The sequence below is a fragment of the Pseudonaja textilis genome, chromosome 3 (genome assembly GCF_049901715.1).
Source record: "Pseudonaja textilis isolate UNSWEBS1 chromosome 3, rPseTex1.2, whole genome shotgun sequence".
Classification (NCBI taxonomy): Eukaryota; Metazoa; Chordata; class Lepidosauria; order Squamata; family Elapidae; genus Pseudonaja; species Pseudonaja textilis.
The window spans coordinates 165,780,300-165,800,513 of record NC_141992.1 but is presented as its reverse complement, the minus strand read 5'-3'; the positions used below and the strand labels follow the sequence as shown (position 1 = coordinate 165,800,513).

Below are 20,214 nucleotides of genomic sequence, written 5' to 3'. Positions count from 1 at the left end.
AATTATAAAATAAACAAAAGCTCCTTTTTATTCATAGTGAATGGAATGTTGTTTACAACTACTTTTAGTGAAGGCATTTGAATTCTGCAAACTGTTTTGTCCATGAATCATCTGTTATTCCATACGTAATTAAGTCAGTGCATCCTGACTTTAAAAGAGTTGTTTACACAAATGTTTTGGGGATGGAATGGCTGGGCTATACACATAGGTTATCAAAAGAAAATCCCTATATAAATGTTTCAGAACCTTTCATTTTGAGAACTAATGTGATAAATAATCTGACTCTTGCTCTTATTTTGGTTCCCTCATTGTTGGCTATACTTTTCTACAGTGCCTGAGGACCTACTTTGCTTTATCAAATTATCAATGTAAAAATATTCATGTGGGACCAAAATTACATTCTTCCACCCCAGTCTCAATGCCCTGGATTATTCTAGTGTTCTCACCAATGATTGCTCCTTGCTGAATAATATTACTACAAACTTTGATTTATCTTCACAAACTTTGTTTAATCTGTAAAACTTTACAGCTATATGTTAGAGAGCGGTAGGGGGAGAAATAGAGAAAGATTATATTGCAAGTAAGAATTATTTCTACAAAACTTTGCCAGCTTACATCAGCATTAACTGCTCAAAGTTGAAGAGTCTGAGAGTGGTTGGGTTTTTTGCTTTCAAGTAATGTATAGAAAGAGTAAATAATTCCAAGTCTAATATAGATAATTACTTTGTAAACATTAAACAATAACCTGGATAGGATTTTTTAAATTATTTGGGGGAGGGAATCATTTTTAAAAAATCCAGGGAGTTCTGCTCTGTTGAATTTTTAATGACCATCTCTGCTCAGGTTAAGTTTCTGAGAAGTTGTTAGTGGGGGCATGGGAGGCTTCTTAGTGGCATGGTGGATTTAACTCAACCAGAGAGAAGTTATTGGCTTCATCATTACTGGAAACACACAATTCATGTATCTAGACATCTAACTCCACTTCTTTTTTATCCTTCTCATCAGAGAAATATCCAGCAGGATCATCACACTTCAGGACGTTATTCACTTACTAGATCTTGCTGGGGAAAGTAGTTGGTGTTGCCAGGAGGTATAGGAACAGAGGTTTCAAGCTACTGCTGTTCTACATCCTTCAGATGAGAAATACATGGAAAAGGAATTAACAGAATAACAGAGTTGAAAGGTCTTTTGAGGTGTTCTAGTCCAACTCCCTGCTCAAGAAATAGACCCTATACCATTTCAGACAAATGGCTGTCCAGTCTCTTCTTAAAAGCCTCCAGTGATGGAGCACCCACAACTTCTGAAGGCAACTATTCCACTGACTGATTGTTTTGGCTCTCAAGAAATTTCTTTTGACACAGTACTTCCTCCAGGTGTGAGAATGTATAGAAATAAAATTCATGTTCTCACCTTTTCTTCTTTCCCTTTCTTTCAGGATAGCTTCGAGCCATTCATGCTTTTCTTCAGATGTTTTGGCCATACACACAAACCATTTATTCTTTGCTGTGTTGTGTATCTTCCAACCATTGAGAACAATGTGACCACTGCTGTGATAATCAGCTGAAAATTGAACACAGAAAGGAATATCTAAGATGTACTTTCCGTCTGATGGCTATCAAATGCTCTGAACTGTACAAAATTGCTTCTGATCTCACCTTAAGCATTACAACATGCTCTTACTTAAGGCAAAACTTCCCCAGATAAATGCTATGCTCCATGTACTTCCTTCTGTTTTATGAAAATTTTTAAATGGTTTAAGAATCAGGAGGATGTTATAATTCATTTAATTTTTGACTGCAAGCTCAAAATTATGAATGTAATCCTGCCTAGCCAAACCAAATCAATTGTCTTTCTGTTATCTAAACAGAAATGATACTCTTAGGATAATCCATCCTTTTACCAAAATATTAAAATAAACAACCAAAAACAAAGCATGTCCTAAGTAACGTTGTAATATAAACGATAGTTTCTATTAAAAAAGAGAGCCATTCACGCCTTGGAAACTTCACAACCTGCCTTCTGCAACGTGTTCTACATGATGCTGTAATTCAAGATGCTGCTCTTCATGTCATAGGGCAGGGGTGGGCAAACTACGGCCCGCGGGCCACATCCGGCCCGTTGGGTCTGTCCAATCCGGCCCGCCCCTGAAAAAAAATCGCTGGCCGTGGCGTATTGCCCTGCGCTGCATGGCCCCCAAAGCTGCAAAACAGTGCGGAGCGCTCTTGGGGTAGGAAAGAAAAGAAGAACTTTGCAAAGGCCTCGGCTGGGAGTTCGAGATCACCTTCGAATGTGTGATCTCTCTGAAGGTGAGTCCCCGCTGATCCCCCTTTTTTTCCCGGGGCTTCCAGGCTTAAACTTTGCAAAGGCAAAGTTTGCAGGCGGGAGCGTCTTCCCGCCGAGGAGCGGGAAGGGTTCCGCCCAGCGGGCGGGCGGGCTGCTTGGAGCGGGCTGCTTGGAGCCACCTAAAGCTAGGCTGCTGCTGGTGGAGCCTTGCCCTGCCTTGGTGCCCCGTTTCCTGGCTCGGCGGTCCTGCTCGGGCGGCACTTTAAAAGCCTGCTCACAGCACCCGAACAACTTCCCAGCAACTTGCGGCTTCCTTTTAACTCATGGGCGCTCGTGCCTGGCCCCAAGCTGCATGGCGGAGGGGAAGCCCGGCAGGCGGGTGGGCTACTTGGAGGAGGCGACCTGGTGGAGCTCCGGGATTCCCCTCCGCTGTGCAGCTTGGGGCCAGGCGCGAGCACCTGCGAGTTAAAAGGAAGTCAAAAGTTGCTGGGAAGTTGCTCGGGTTTCCAGGGCTTCCAGGCTTAAACTTTGCAAAGGCAAAGTTTGCAGGCGGGAGCATCTTCCCGCCAAGGAGCGGGAAGGGTTCCGCCCGGCCGGCGGGCGGGCTGCTTGGAGGAGGCGACCCGGCGGCGCTCCAGGTTTCCCCTCCGTCACGGGGCTCGGGGCCAGGCGTGAGCGCCCGAGAGGAAAAAGCAAGCCGCAAGTTGCTGGGAAGTTGCTTGGGTGCTGGGAGCCGCGGTCGTGATGAGCGGCTTGTCCGGTGCGTACGCGAGGAGGAGGGCTTTTAAAGTGCCGCCCGAGCAGGAGCACCGAGCCGGGAAACAGGGCACCAAGGCAGGGCAAGGCTCCACCAGCAGCGGCCTAGCTTTAGGTGGGCTTGGATGCCCCTGAGCACGGTTTGCTGTTTGTTCTCTCCTGGGACTTGCGTTTGGAAAGCGTGGAAAGTAGTAGCAGGAGCAGCCGCGGTGTTACTTTTTCTAATATAATATAATATAATATAATATAATATAATATAATATAATATAATATAATATAATATAATATAATATAATATAATATAATATAATATAATATAATATAATATAATATAATATAATAAATATAATATAATATAATATAATATAATATAATATAATATAATATAATATAATATAATATAATATATATATATATATATATTATAAGAATATATTATATAAGAATATATGTGGACGTTTTCTATCTCTATGGCAGAATACAGCAGAATAATCAGAGAAGCCATAGAGACAGAAAAACACCCACACAGCATGAATAAACGAGATGACACCTCCCGCCTACCAGTCATTTGGAAACCCGCCCTCATGAACAGACGAGTACCTAACATGAAGAATGACACCAGACCCACACCCATGAGGGCCACACAAGATGCCACCACACTTCCACGCAGAAAGCAGACTCACACCCACACAGAAGATGAGACACGACCATGGACCAGAAGCCGCACTGCAGCTGCATCACTACCCACTTCAAACCCCTCTGAGCCATACATGAAGCAACTGACACCCACCATGAAGATGCAGCATGACCACGAACTCGAAGCCAAACAGCAGGATCACACCTCACCAGCTCAAATCCCCCAGCAACTAAGACTAACCTGAGCACAAACAAGCCCCCACCTGAACAGAACATGCCTCCAGCCAATCAGAACACAGCCAACCCCCCAACCAATCAGAACACAGCCAAACCCCCTACCAATGAGAACACACCCCCACCCAATCAAAGCACAGCCAAGCCCCCACCCAATCAAGTCACACCCCCACTAGCAGTTAAAAGGAAGAAGCAGCTGCAAGCTCACATCACTCTGAGAAGCACAGAGCCGAAGACACAAGCCTGAAGATGATGAATGAGACTTTATCGAAACGTTGCCTAGATACTGCCAATCTTACGCGGGAGAAAACCCGAATAACCAAAGATCCACATAGATATATATATATTCTTAAGTTTTCGCTGGTACTTACATGTATGGCATTCAGCTTTGTTCGGTATTTTCCCACGTAATTGCAGTTGTGCTTTTAAAGTTGTAGCACGTTTCAGCAGAATCTCATCTGCCATCATCAGAAGGCAGATGAGATTCTGCTGAAACGTCGCTACAACTTTAAAAGCACAACTGCAATTACGTGGGAAAATACCCGAACAAAGCTGAATGCCATACATACATACATACATACATAAATACATAATATTCTTATACATAATTTGCTGCATTTTATAATGGGCCCTTTATAATGGCCTTTTATAAAATTGGTTCAGCCCTCGAACGCAGATCTGATTTTCCATGTGGCCCCCGACAAATTAATTGCCCACCTCTGTCATAGGGCCTAGTTACCTAAAACACCATTTATAGTATCTGCCAAGCGAATTGGATTGGGCAAGCTAGATTGATCCTTGGAATATGCTGCTTCATTACAGTTTCACACACAATTAGGATCTAATAAAAATCAGGGGCCATTGTTCATAAATAGGAACATAAATTTTTTATTTGTATAACCTTTGGTCTTCCATTTATGCCATATTTATTTATATCTAATAACTGCATAAGTTATTGAAACTGTATACACATATTCCTCATTTAACAACCACTCATTCAGTAACCATTCAAAGTTATCGTAGCGCTGAACAGCACTGAACAAGGAGATTTATGACTTGTAGTTGGGGCTATCGTAATGTCTCTGTAGTTGTGGGATCATAAATCAGGTGCTTGGCAACCTGCTTGAACTTACAACAGTCTCAGCATCCCAGTATCATGATTGCTATTTGTTACCTTTAATGCCTTCAACAAGCAAAGTCAATGGAGAAGCCAGCAGGAGGTCGCAAATAGCAATCATGTGATGTTGCGCTTCACAGCCCTGCAGCATTTGCTGAACCACAGAAATCAGAACTTGTGCAAGCTTTGTTGTACGTTGGTGCAGTCATGTGACATCACACTTTACAACTGCAATGCTTAGTGACAGGGTTGCTAGTCTCAATTACCATTTTAAGCGAGGATTACTTATATCATTATATGAGACACAAAGTCAACATCTAATAGATAACAATAGTTAAGAAAATGATGTATACCTGTGCCATCATCAACATTTTCAACTTCCATCAACTCTGTATTTATTCTGCCTCGGAAAAGGTATCGATGACCTTCTGAAGATGCTTTGCTGTTTTTCAATCGTCTAATTAAGGAAAAGAATTGTACAAATTTTAAAAGTATTAGCTGCACTTTAGGTTCACCAAGATTGTTTATTAGTATTAGCAATTATTTATACACCTAGAAATGAAATATCTAACCTCATTTTATTTAATACTGTTGCAGATAAATTTATATTTTAGTAATAATTATAAATAAATCAATAACATTTTAATAAGAAATGTTGGTTGCAATGCAAAAAAGCATCCTTTGTAATCTTAAACTTTTATTCTAAAAAAATTGTTGTTTTGCATTAGATGGAACCTCATACTTCTAGAATTGTCATTATCTGAGCATTAAAGTAATTAAAATATTCAAATATATTTTTAAACATTTAAATTCAGGTAATTTATATATGTTCAGTCTTGAAAGTATAAATCAATGAATGTGTCTCACCTATGCTTTCTTTTGCAATAGACCAAAAGATTGTCAAAAAGAAAGAACACTCGTTCTTGTATATTTCCTGCTGAGATTTTCAACAAAACACCACACATTAACATTTCTGTGCAAGTGTCTGTGATGTTAGATCCCTAGTGAAGAAACATATGAAAATAAGAGTTATGTGGACCCAAAGTCAACAGACAAACCCAGTAAATAGTCAGTCCTCTACATACATAATGCATTTAGCTAATCAAAACATCAAAGCATTTAGAAAGCAATCTTAATCATGAATTCTAAGTCACATTATCTATCTATCTTGTTTTAACAACTAGTTTATTATGCAGACTGTTTTATTTATTTATTTATTTTATTTGTCAATTGTTTAAAAGATAATAAGTATAAGTGTATACATAGTTATGAATACATGAAATGGGTACATATAAGAAAAATAAAAGAAAAATAAAAGAAACAATAGGACAGGGACGGTAGGCACGTTGGTGCGCTTATGCACGCCCCCTACAGACCTCTTAGGAAAGGGGTGAGGCAATAGTAGACAGTCTAAGGTTAAAGTTTTTGGGGTTTGGAGAAGAAACTACATAGACAGGTAGAGTATTCCAGACATTGATCACTCTGTTGCTGAAGTCGTATTTCTTGCAGTCAAGCTTGGTGCGGTTAACCTTGAGTTTGTATCTGTTGTGTGCTCTTGTGTTGTTATGGTTGAAGCTGAAGTATTCATTGACAGGTAGGACATTGCAATGTATGATTTTATATACCATGCTTAAGTCAGACCGAAGACGGCATAATTCAAGGTTTTCTAGTTCTAGAATTTCAAGTCTGGTGGCATAAGGTATTCTACAACGAGTAGAGGAGTGGAAAACTCTTCTTGTGAAATATTTCTGGACTTTCTCAATTGTGCTAATATCAGATACGTAATGTGGGTTCCAGACTGTTGAGCTGTATTCGAGTATTGGTCTAGCAAATGTTTTGTACGCTCTTGTTAGTAGTGTGATATTACCAGAGAAAAAGCTACGTAAGATTAGGTTAACAACTCTTAATGCCTTTTTGGCTATGTAGTTGCAGTGGGCTCTAGCACTTAGATCATTAGAGGTGAGTATTCCAAGGTCCTTTACAGAGCTTGGATCATCAACAAGATCTTGACTATTCAGCTTGTATTTTATTTTCTGATTTTTTTTGCCAATATGTAAGACAGAGCATTTATTTGTTGAGATTTGAAGTTGCCATTTGTTTGACCATTCTGATACACAGTCAAGATCTTTTTGAAGGGTAGCAGTATTGTCTGTGGTATTGAACAGCTTTACATCATCAGCGAAAAGAACGCAGTTGCTCTTAATATGATCACAGAGGTCATTTATGTAGAGTATGAAGAGAGTTGGTCCTAGAACACTGCCTTGGGGGACACCATTATTGACAGGTACAGAATTTGATAGGACGCTCCCAATTTTGACCATTTGTTGTCTGTTTGACAGGAATGCTTCTATTCGGTTATGCAGTTGTCCAGAGATACCATAGGATTTTATTTTTAGTAGTAGTTTGTCATGTACCACTGAATCAAAGGCTTTACAGAAGTCTATGTACATTGCATCTATTGTTTTGCCCTGATCAAGTTGTGTAGTCCATATGTTTTTGCAGTGTAAGAGTTGCAGATTACAGGATAGTTTTTTTCTGAAACCAAATTGTTTATTGGAGAGTAGGTTGTTTGTCTCTAAGTGGAGGATGATGGATTGGTTAATAATTGATTCCATGACTTTACAGGAGACGCAGCATAAGGAGATTGGTCTGTAATTTTCAACTAGGCTGGGGTCTCCCTTTTTGAAGATGGGGATGACTGTGGCTTGTGACCATAGTTTTGGCAAGGAGCTGGTCCTGAAAGATTTTTCAAAGATTATGCTTAGAGGTTTGGCTATGGCAGTGGATAGCTTTTTTAAGAAATAGGCACATATTCCATCCGGTCCAATAGATAGAGATGGTTTTAGATTGCGTAGTGCTTTTTCAACATTGTCTTCTGTAAAATCGGTATGTATTAGATCATTGTAGTTATCTGTGGTTCGGCTAGGAAATACTGGGCATGATCCATTGCTGTTTACAAATACTGAGCCAAAAAATGTGTTAAAGATGTTGGCTTTAATGGTGTCGTCATTGCAGTCTTTACCATTAGGTCCTATCAGGGGTGGGATGGACCTTGAATCTTTTAGTTTGTTGTTTACAAAATTGTAAAAAGCACTGGTGGAATTGGTGCTTAGAAGGTTTTCCTCTTGTTTAATGTGATAATCGGTGCATTCGGTCTTTATTTGGTGGCATAAATTTTTGTATCGGCTTTTGAAATTGGCAACGTGACCAGATTTGTTTTTCCGCCAGAGTGATCTCTTTTTGGATTGAAGTTTCCTTATTGTTATGAGCAATCTGTTTTTTTGTTTTGTTTTGGGAGTTGTTGTTGGTACATATAGTTTGATGACTCTTTTGACTTCAAGTAAAAATACGTTGTAATGGTCTTCAACAGTATTGCATCCAGTGAATAGAGATTGCCAATCAAGGGATGAGAGATCGTTGTTTTTAAGATCATAGTTGCCTTTTTTGAAATTATAATTGGGGATTATCTGGAAACATGATCTTAATAAAAAGGTCCTTTAAAACAAGGAAACTAAATTTTTCAGAGGATCCCTTTAAGGTCCTCTCATAAAGAAATTTTATATCATTTATTCCCAATCAGAGAACAAAGAAATTAACTCAATACCACTGGAGGAAGAAGATTGGGGATACTGTTTTAGAGATTGGTTGCACTGATCAGATGCTTCTCTCCAAAGTTTCAGAAAAGTTTTCCCTGTGTACCATCAGGTCCCTCCATTCCAATTGCTCCTGATATTTTTATATACCAAGAGGGTTTTTTTTTACCAAATACATGGGTTCAATCTCCCCCCACCCCCGCAAAAAATCTGGAAACTGCCTTAAGATGAGTTTTAGCTTTGTTCTTGGAGACGTCTTTTGAAGAGATGTTTTCAAAGAACTGTGTATGCTTTGGAACTGAAACCATAACAATATGGATATAGGAAAATGTAGACTGCACATCTAAATAATTTGGTTAAATAATCGTTCTTGGAAATCATTGAAACTTGCTTTAAAATAAAAAGGATTAAGCAGAATATTTACCATAGGTGCCTAGATCAGACTGAAGAAATAAGTTCATTCTGAGGAAAGCAGAATTTTGCTGACTTAAGGATTATGACATTCTAAAAATAATGGGTAACATTTTTCATTGATGTAATTGCAAAGACATTCTAATAGGCTCTCTTGAGAAAAGGTTTGCTGCAGGCAGTATGTTTCTTAGTGCTTTCTTGGAGGCTTCTTTAAACATATTAGCTATTTCATACTGCTTTGTTATAGCACAAAATAGTATATAAAACTTACAGGATGCTATGAGTCATGAAATCATTAGCATAACTAATCAAATTTGGCTTGTCTGTCCTCACATCACTGTGTAAATATTTATTCACATTATATCTTTGCCTAATCACCTAATAGTTTATCTTTATATCCCAGCTGCCAAATAATGGTTAGTGATTCCACCAAATCAAAATTACAGAAATAATTTCATCCTGATTCTGCACAAGTTCCTTTTTCCTTGTGTAAATAGAACAATTATCAATTTGCTCTCCTGTTTGAGATCCTCGAAGTAGAAATTCAACTAAGTATGGTTTATTATTAACTTATGAAGCATAAGCAATCAATAAAATGCCTGCAAAGGATAAAAGTAAAAGAATCATGTGTTATTGTTTATAGAAAAAAGGTTCAACCTTCCGTACAATTTTTCTTGTTTTAAGTATTCTGGCCCTCAGTCCTCTTAGAAATGTATCAGTTATATACACTGTTGACATAATTTTTACAAAAATAACAACCAGTAAAGAACTCACTTAAAATAGAAAGACATATCTATTTTATACATAAAATAATTCATTTCCAAAACTAATTCAAATGCTACTTTATATGAAACTTAAAGCAAAAACATAAAATCATGTTGTACACAACATTTCAATTTGATTTAACATTGCTTCCTATAATACATAGTGATTGGTTAATTTTCTATTTTTCTAAACTTACCCATTTTTTTAAATCTAAGGATTAAATTGGATTTTTAGCTACTACAGGTAGTCCTTACTTATCACCAACAATTGTCACTAAGCAATACAATCATTGTGAAGCATTATGTGACATATGGCCACACTTGGAATACTGCATCCAGTTTTGCATCACCACGATGTAAAAAAGATGTTGAGACTCTAGAAAGAGTGCAGAGAAGAGCAACAAAGATGATTAGGGGACTGAAGGCTAAACATATAAAGAATGGTTGGTGGAACTCGGTATGTCTAATCTGATGAAAAGAAGGACTAGGGGTGACCTGATAGCAGTGTTCCAGTATCTCAGGAGTTTCCACAAAGAAGAGGGAGTCAAAGCTATTCTCCAAAGCACCTGAGGGTAGGATAAGAAGCAATGAGTGGAAACTAATCAAAGAGAGAAGCAAGTTAGAACTAAGAATAAATTTCCTGACAGTTAGAACAATTAATCAGTGGAACAACTTGCCTCCAGAGGTTGTGAATGCTCCAACGCTGGAAGCTTTTAAGAAGAGATTGGATAACCATTGGTCTGAAGTGGTGTAGGGTTTCCTGACTAAGCAGGGGGTTGGACTAGAAGATCTCAAGTTCCCTTCCAACTCTGCTATTCTATTCTATCAGTTCTGTAAGTTGTAGCCATTTAGCAATCACCCATGGCCATTAAGCACCACTTCACATAGCTGTGTAGTCACTGCCAGCTTCTCCATTGACTCTACTTGTTAAACCAGGTATGAAATGTTCAAATGGCAATCTCATGACCACAGGGAAGCTACCATGGTTGTAAGATCAAGAACTACACGGTAGTTGTAAAACTGTTAGTTGTATGTTTGCTTAGTCATTAACTGAGAACTATGTTATTTCATGGGCCACATAACAACAGATTTTTTTTAAAAAATTGGTCATTTGTACAAATAGAACATTGTAGATAACTGCAGAATGCAACCCAAAATTGAAAAAGTTTCCAGTATTCACTCTTTATTAAATGAAATAATAACAAAAGCCACTGGAGAAAAGCAATGAGCCAACATGCTCAAGCATAAGTAATTATCAGAATCTACCTTTTGGCAGTCAAGAGTACCAAATTATTTTTCTGCTGTTATCATGTTCACAGATAGCCAGGGATGCATGGCTTGAAGGACTATATATATATATGGCCATTGTAAAAAGTATTCTAGATATCTAGTGTATAACGTTACTATAGACATCTAGCACGCAGTTACTCAAATCCACTTTGACCTAGATTGTAGCTATGAAAAATCATATGAAATTTGATGGGACATGATCTAGCTGTGATATCTGAAAAGTGTTTAAGTCTATTTGTCTTGGGGAAATAGAAAGAGTTCTCAGAACTGGGAGCTTGGCTATCTATATGTTAACCCATGTTCATACTGGCTAGTCAAGGATTCCCAAAAGGTGATATATGGCTGGTTCTGGCCAGTAATTTAATCCTTTAGTAGGGGGCAGGTCCTCTTGGATTTAAAAATGAAAGGCTACCAGAATGATATGGAAAAAGATGCCCCATGGAATATACAAAAGAAATTGACTGATGTCTTAATAATTAAAAGGAATAAATTATATCATTTACTATATCAGATTTAGAAAAAAGTTTTGAATAATTTTGTCAGAAAGTACTAAGGAAAACTGAAAAAAATCAAGTTTAGGAGATTGTTTGATGGAATTAAAAATCAAGATTGTTAAAAGTAAAAAGAAAAAAAAATAAGGTTGGTTGATTAGATTAGATTAAATCTAATTAATAATCTTGTTATCTCTGGTAAACCTTAATAGAATTTTTGCTGAACAAGACTTTTAAACAATTTGTTTAGAGCATGTTTTCGCTGGCACTCAGGCCGCCACAAGCGCCCCAACATACAAGACGTCGAGTTGGCCACGCTCCCCTGGCCCCACCCTCCACCCAAGATCAAACACAACCCTGATACGGCCCTCAATGAAATCAAGTTTGACAACCCTGCTTTAACTAGTAGCAGCTATTTGGAGTCACAACGGACATTCCAGAAACCTCATTACAAGTTATCCTCATTTAGTGACCACCTTGTAGAAGTGTTTACAGTTATGATGGTGCTGACGAAAGTGATTGTGGCCATTCCTTGCATTTACGACCTCTGCAGGTCTGTAAGCAAAGGAAGGCTGAAGTAAGATCATAAGCACAGTTGCTGTTTTACTTAGCAACCACTTCAGTAATTGTCAATCCCAATTTCTAAACGATGCCATATATTTTAAAAAGAAAAATTCAAGATGCCAAGGATTGAACCAAGAAATTCTATATGTAAAGCAATTATTTAACTACTAAGGTATTGTCCCTTCAACACATGAAAACTGCACTGAACGTTGTTCCCTATTCTAAGCTACTGATATATCAATGGTCAACATGCCACTTTATTTCCATCTATTTGGTTGATGGGAAAATTTGCATTCAAAATGATCTGAGAGATCATAGATTTATAAATATATTTTTACTATTTATATGTAAGATACAGTATTAGTTGATTTCATGTTTTTATTGCCTACTGGTTTTGTTTCTAATTGTTGTATACTCAATATAGAATAATAAGTGAAATGAGAAAAAGGAGGAGAAAACAGCACATGAATTGTATTCATCTTGATGGAAAACAGAGTAACTGTTCATTCATTCAGACTCAGCTAAAGAGAAACCAAGCTGATGATGACTGAGTTCATATATCACACAAAGGCATGGTTTGCTGAACTGCAATTTCATTATGAAGTCATTATTGACTGGGTTTGGGTTAACACTAAGCTAAAATCTAATAAAAATTGCTTAGCAGCACATGAGAAAAAAACTCTATAGTTTCATGCTTTGGCCAACACAGATTATTTCTTTTCTGCTTTCATAAACTTCTATTTGATCAGGTACTGTGATTCGCTTCATCTATTATCCCCTTCTGCTGAATCCTCTATTATATTCTCATCCAAAAATATTCAGCCTTATTTTGTATCTTCTTTGAAGTAATTTCTTCTAGATCAGTTATTTTCACTTCCAGTCTTTTTAGTTTGCTTCATAATTCTGTGATAGCATAAAAACTAATGCAATGGTTGCATCAGGAACTTACTTACCATAAAGTTTTTAGCTTTTCTTCTTGCAAAGGCATGTGCCTCCATTTTAGCTATTTTTTAAAACACTGCTTCATTCTTGTTTCTACTACCACAGTGAAAACATAAAAAAGCTTCCCCCAAAAAAAAAACTAATTCAAAAATTCCTAACTAATATAAGGATTTTTAGGAGTCATGTCCTATAAGCAATCATTTTGAGAAAGAGGCAAGAAAGAAACATTTTTTCCTCAATATATGCTTCTCTATTTATTCTGAAAAAAAATTACTGTAAGGGAAATTTGTGGCTGTCCTTTATCCATTTTCCACTTACTCAGTCTTGAAATTTCTACTAATAGAGGAGAATATTTCTAGTTCAGCACTCTAGCATTCTGTACCAGTTGAAGTTTCTGAATGCTCTTCAAGGGCAGTTCCTTACAGACCACATTGTAATAATTCAAGGATGAGGTAATAAAGGACTGCTGATACAGGAAAGGCTGCAACTGGCATACACTTCAATCTTTCATTCCCATCAACACCGATTGGGACTGGCTTTGGAGAAATAAGTCAAACCAACACAAAACTGTGCTTCCCAGCCCAGACTCCATAGGATATCATAGTCGATGGTAACAAAGGCTGCTGAGAACTCAAGGGGAACAAGGATAGTTGTACTACTCTTATTCCGCTCTCACCAGAGTTCATCCACAAAGGCTGTAACTGGGCCTGAATCCTGACTGAAAGGGGTCCATATGATCAGTTTCATTCAAGAGCCTCTGAAGTTGCCAAGCAACCACTTTTCTGCCACCTTTTCTAAAAAGGGAAGAAGAGAAACTCGATGAAAATTGTTCAGACAGGCAGGATCAGGTGATGGTTTTTTGAGGAGGCAAATCAGTGACTCCTTAAAAGTCCCTCCAAGCATCCCCTCCTCCAATGAATAATTTATTGCCTCCTGAACCTGCCTGTTAGTCAACCTCTTGGAAGCTTTCACCAACCAAGAGGGAACAAAGATCTAATTGGCAGGTGGTTGCACTTACAGGACTGAGGATCCTATCCACTTCCTCAATTCCAGCAGGATTGAATGTTTCTGTTTGAGCTTTTTCATTGTCTCTTTTGGATAGTTGTTTATATGTAGATTTAATCATACTTTCAACTAGAAAACTGTGAATATATAAACCAAGCTAAGTCCAAAAATGCTAGGAAATTCTTGAACTCTTCACTTGAAATTTCTGTTATTAATAAACCAGATGTGGGTTGATCAGGTGTCACAAAGATAACAATCTAATTGTGTGTGATATCCTGTGCAAAATATAAGAATAATTGTGCAGAGTTCTTATTTCTTTCACATTTCCTAAAATACTACATTTTATGACATTACCTCCCATCCTTCAATGTGAGACTGACATTCCTCTAAAACCTCTAATTTTTCCATCTGTCTCTTGGCTTCATTTATGTTGGAACAAACAGCTTTCATTGTTTGCAGAGCTTCCATTAAGATAGAATAGTCACTGTGCTTTTTGGGAGTGCGCTTCAACAATTCCTTTTTAAAAATAAATAAATAAAATCAATTATTATACTCTTCTCAAAATGGAAGTCAAATATTAAAACTTCACTTTCACGATAAAGCTATAAAACCATGTCTATTCATTTGGGAATAAATTCTGTTGAGGTTATAGACACCTTAACATTGTGATATCAAACTAATCAAGAGATTAAAACTACATAATTAGTATTATCCATTTTCATTAAATGCATAGTTTCCAATTCCAATCTTTAAGATGCTTGATCATATTTGAATCCTGTTTCATTTGGATTCATATTTTCACTATTTTTATAAGAGCTATAATCAAATACCAAAACATTCAGTTCTAATATTTTATAACCTCAGGAGCCATACAATGAATATGGGCATTTATGCCTACATACGATTTGTCTTGTTACTGCATCTGCAAATAGCCAACCAGGAACTCTATTCAAAATTATTCAGTGGTAAAAGTGAGTAGATTTGAAGTAGGCTACTATATAGAAGTACAATGACTCCAGAAATGATCCAGCCATACTTGTGGACAGAATTCCATTTTTCCATTCTATTCCATTTCATCATTCTGAACAGGATTCCAATTTATATACGCCTCTCAGAGTTACTTGTTTATTGAAATGGACAACTATATAAATTGGTCAAACAAAAGAATATGTTGTACTTTCCCATATGGAACTCCCTCTTTTCCTAGACTCACAGCTCCTACTTCAGCAGCAGATGTAGTTCGTAACGAAGAAAACCTTTGTTTATTACTTCTTGTGCATCACTATGACCCCATTCTAAACCTTGAGGCATTATATAGCACCACTCATCTCCTTGTCACCTCACAATTGGATAACTATAGGCGCTATGATTCCAAGAACATTTTACACAAAGAAGATAAGTAGAAGTATAGTCCCCTAAACCCTAAATAGCTTTCAGCTATTTTTCCAGTTGAAATAAGAAAACTTATAGGCACAAAGAAGTTTTAGCAATAGCCAAGTATTTTTTCCAAAAATCTCCATCCAGGGATCTTCATTTTATAGAAAGAATCTCAATAGTGTTGACATACTATGTAGATTCCATCTTTTGTTTCTGTGCATAATGGGTATTATTATACCCTTTAATAAATAATAATCTCATTTGTTTGTGCAAACAGATTTTTATTTCCAAATGACAAACAAAATGCAGAAAATAAAACAATTTCCATGTAAAACATATTTTCATACTTCTTCAAACAAAAACATATACCTTCAAAAGAAGAGGATACTTGCATATTCTCTGGATTGGTGTTACCAAATAACCTTCTAAAGGTACCTCTGTACTCTTCCGTCCTCCTAACAGCATGCAGTTCTAAGAAAGGAATTAAATCATATATATTTGTCTGTTTGGCTACATACATCACTTAGAGATAATTTAAAAATATAATTGAGATTTGGTAGACTTTTGCCTGGACATACTTCCTGACTATCTTTCATAGACACAAATAAAATGAAATAGAACAGACTTTAACATTCTACCTGAGGAAAATATAATTTATACTTGATAAAATAAAGTATACCTACGTTATTTATAATAAAACACTGAAATTTTAATTAACTGCAGAGCAAAACTTTGTATCATTTTATACATATTATGGTAAAGTTCTGACCTACTCATCCTTTGCTTGTTAAGGCCAAAGATAAAGTGCTGTTCAGTGCCGACACAAAGTCAAGGTTATAAACTCAAATTCAGAACAATAGACAACACATCTCTTAGCACATAATGAGTTTATAGGATTCACAATTATAAGATCAAGTGATCATATACCATTTTATTGGTCTACACCATTTTATTAATAGCTGTTAGCCACATTGTCTATACGTAACATCCTCATTAAGCTTTAGTGTAATACCTGTTGCAGGGTAAAAACAGGAAAAGAATGTTATGTTGTTGATTTGAGCTCTGAGCTTAGCTATTTGGTTGCAAATGTTTCGTCCCCATTCGAAGAGACATCTTCAGTGTGTTTTGGATTGTGCTTGTCGGGGGAGCACTGAAAGATATTTAAAGGCCAGTGCTCCCCCAGACAAGCGCAATCCAAAGCGCACTGAAGATGTCTCCTTGAATGCGGATGAAATGTTTGCAACCAAATCACTAAGCTCGGAGCTCAAATCAACAACATAACTACCAGCCTGAGCTACTAATATTCAAAGACATTTCAGAAAAAGAATGTATTGAGCAGAGGACAAACTTCCACTACTGAAAACAAGGCACTTCATTTCTATTTACCGTGTTAATTGGGATTAATTTAAAAGTTAACAACATTTGAATAGCTGTAAATTCTGGGAAGTAGGATGATGAATAAAGTGGGCATTTATTCTCATTCAGCAGACCTCTATTTATTTAGCATTCAAAAACTTACATATCACTTGGTAATGTGCATGTGCATGTGTGTGTGCGTGCACACCTGAATCATTGCTGACTCCTGGAAACTGCCTAGATTAGTACTTGAAATATTCTTGGCAAGATTTCATAAGTGATTTACCTTTCCATTCTTTCTAGGGCTGAGAAAAGTGATTGGCCCAAGGTCACACCACTGGCTTTATGCCTAAGGCAGGCTGAATTCACCGTCTCCTGGTTTTAAGCCCAATGCATTAACCACTATACCAAACTGGCTTTCCTTAGAAGTAAATTGCAATCAAATTACCACCCAAACCAGAAGATAGGGATATAGAATACAAAACAAATATTTATTTACCAGTAAAAATGTCCGTACTGTTTTTATTTTGTTAAGTTCAAGCAAAAGCTTTTGTGCCTTTTCATGATTGCTGCAGTATTCATCATAGATACGAAATCTGTCTCTCTGAATAAAAAGTTTTTAGGTTAGTTATTTTGGTCATATTTTAGATATTTTTAAAGGAATAATATAAATAAAACTATAAACCAATACAGTGTCTGTGAACTAATATAAAACACAATTGGTTTACAACAAATATTTACATGTTGACAAATCTATTTATAAAAAATCAATACAAATCAGTTTATTAAAAAAAGTCCTTCATTATTATTATTTTTTTGTTTTATAGTTAGGTTCAAGGAAGTGTTTGTATGTTCTCATGGTTAAGACCAAGCTCCCATATGGTACCTATAGCACAATGAATATCTAGTGTAACTTTATAGAACTATGCATTTTAAAGTCAGTGAAATTACTGCTGTTCACTTATATGTCAAATGTATTCTAGTGGTGTAAAAAATGTTATCTGCATATTACTGGAGGGGAAGTTATTCAAGACAAATGTAAAAAAAGTGATTATTGTTCAAACATGCTAGGCCTGATTCATGAAAATCATGATGACGCCTACTCTTTCTACTGAATAGGCTGCAAATTCAGCTTCCAAGTGTCCTTAAAAGATCTCATAAATTATGCAATCAAGATCATTTTGTCCTCTAAGTGGAGTATACATGAACTACCATGCCAGCAATTATTTTTTTAAAAAAGGAACACTGGAGAAAAGAATATAATCAATTACATAAAGCTTATATTACTGGTTTTGACATACAAAGTGGAGAAAGCAGGATCCCACTTCTTGTTGCGAACTGGGTTCAGGATGCAGACATTCTTCAATCTTAGACAGGAAGTTCTTGTGAACTTCTAGAATATCTTCAATATTTGAGAACAATGTCTGTAAGTAAGAAATCCAGAGTATAAATAAATCAATTTGAGAAACAATAAAAAGGAAGTGAAAACAAATAAGAACGAACCTTAACCGTTTCCTCTGTTACATTTTTATCAATCTTAGTAATAGCACACTGCATTATTCTGTGAAGGAATGCCTGGATAGAAGGAAAAAGAAAAAGAAAGAAATTAATAAGACACTAAAGTATTAGACATGTAGACCAGAACAGCTAAATAAATAAAGTGATACATTTTGACATGAGGGTTAGCATCTTTTTGCAACAATACACACACACACACACACACACACACACACACACACACACAACTAGCAAAGATCTCAGACTCACCAAATTATGAGCTCTCAAATTATCACAGATTGTGTGATTTCATAAAATTTCAAAATACTTAGGTCAGATAAGTATCATTCTGTTCATCCCTGGCCTATGAAATCACTGAATGTAGATGCTATATTACTGTAGTTTGAAAAAAACACATAATACATCCTGAAGCCAAAAAAAAAGTTACTTGCAAATACCTAAAATTATTCCAGCAGCTCAGGATGCCATTCACTCGTCACAAAACCAGTTCAAAAACCTCCAATTCAATGTACAGCTGCTGAGTTTTTATTTGCTAATATATTAAGCACAACATGGAAAAAAAAACACAAGAGACCACAAATAATATATATCCTTAGCCAGCTGATGTTGACACAATAGATATATTTTCAACTGAAAGCAACAGGAGAACTTGTCCGTATTTGCATTTTTTTTCACGTAAAAAGCTGAAAAGATTTTAAAGCCCTGGATGCTAAAACATATAAAGAACAGTTGCTGGAATTGGGTATGTCTAGTTTCATGAAAAGAAGGACTAGGGGTGATATGATAGCAGTGTTCCAATATCTAAAGGGTTGCTACAAAGAGGGAGTCAACTTATTCTCCAAAGCACCAGAAGGCAGGACAAGAAGCAACTAATCAAGGAGAAAAGCAATATAGAACCAAGGAGACAGTTAGAATAATCAATATGTGGAACAACTTGCCTCCAGAAGTTGTGGAAGTTTTTAAGTAGATATTGGACAACCATTTGTCTGATATGCCTGAACAGGGGGTTGGGCTAATAGACCACCAAGGTCCCTTCCAACTTCTGTTATTTTGCTCTGTTAGTCTTTATACCCAAAGACCATTGTACATTTAATTTCGTTGTATGAGGTGCAACGACAATAAAGTAAACTAAATTATGTTACTGAACTGCACATTATATTATCCAGAGTAGCTCAATCCTTAGTTAGAGATTTCAACAATAGCTATATAGCTTTGTTTTGTTTATATAAAGCTAAGAATAGCACCCAGATATTTCTTTTCCTCTTTTTTGATATGCATTGAGATACTGTTTTGCGAGATGATCGTTTTGCAGACCAGAGTAAAATCTGTCCAACCATATAAATAGTGATGTAAAATCTAATACATTTGACAGGTAATAACTACAAAGAGCAAGATATTTTTTCTTTCCCTGTTATTTTTGTGATATATGCAAAAAGTAAGCAAATATAGTTTGATGGTTTTTTTTAAAAAAGAATAGAGTTAATGCTTTAACAGAAGGGGTTGGAGATTTCTTTTGCTTCTACAATAGGCAACAAACTTAAATAGCCACAAACCATCTGGACTTATGTATTGTTTTTGAAAAGCTAAGCTTCTTTCCAGAGAACTACCTGACATATAACACACAATTTTTGACAATTAAATGTATCTCCGATCACCAACAACTAAAATGTTTAAGAAAGAGCAAGAGAGTCAAAATTTGAAGGAGTATTTAATCTGACCAAAAATATATTACTACTTTAGGAAACTATAAATCTATTTTATTGAAGCCTAACTCCAAAAAAATTACTATAGGTTCTTCCCTCACAATAACTATGTTGAAAGATTGAATTATCTGAGAATATACCTCCTCTGTTTTTTACATTACATCTGGTGCAGTA

The 20,214-nt window shown here is 36.5% G+C and overlaps 1 protein-coding gene and 1 long non-coding RNA gene across 4 annotated transcripts in view; one reads left to right on the top strand and one right to left on the bottom strand.

Annotated features, from left to right (window-relative positions):
• Positions 1–2,007, top strand: part of LOC148126401 (uncharacterized) — a 77,555-nt gene extending 75,548 nt beyond the window's left edge. The window contains exon 4 of one of the 2 annotated variants that reach the window (XR_015743230.1): positions 1,436–2,007. This is a non-coding gene — a long non-coding RNA (uncharacterized LOC148126401). The remainder of the gene's footprint in view (positions 1–1,435) is intronic. The other variant, XR_015743231.1, reaches the window with a different exon arrangement.
• PREX2 (phosphatidylinositol-3,4,5-trisphosphate dependent Rac exchange factor 2) overlaps positions 1–20,214 on the bottom strand; it is a 116,846-nt gene that overhangs the window by 72,133 nt on the left and 24,499 nt on the right. For both annotated transcript variants that reach the window (XM_087931341.1, XM_087931343.1), the window contains exons 2-9: positions 18,323–18,394; positions 18,121–18,243; positions 17,319–17,423; positions 15,833–15,934; positions 14,441–14,602; positions 5,894–6,027; positions 5,380–5,483; positions 1,411–1,560 (exon numbers count right to left, since the gene is read on the bottom strand). In XM_087931341.1, coding sequence (XP_087787467.1) covers positions 1,411–1,560; positions 5,380–5,483; positions 5,894–6,027; positions 14,441–14,602; positions 15,833–15,934; positions 17,319–17,423; positions 18,121–18,243; positions 18,323–18,394 — 952 coding nt within the window. The remainder of the gene's footprint in view (positions 1–1,410; positions 1,561–5,379; positions 5,484–5,893; positions 6,028–14,440; positions 14,603–15,832; positions 15,935–17,318; positions 17,424–18,120; positions 18,244–18,322; positions 18,395–20,214) is intronic.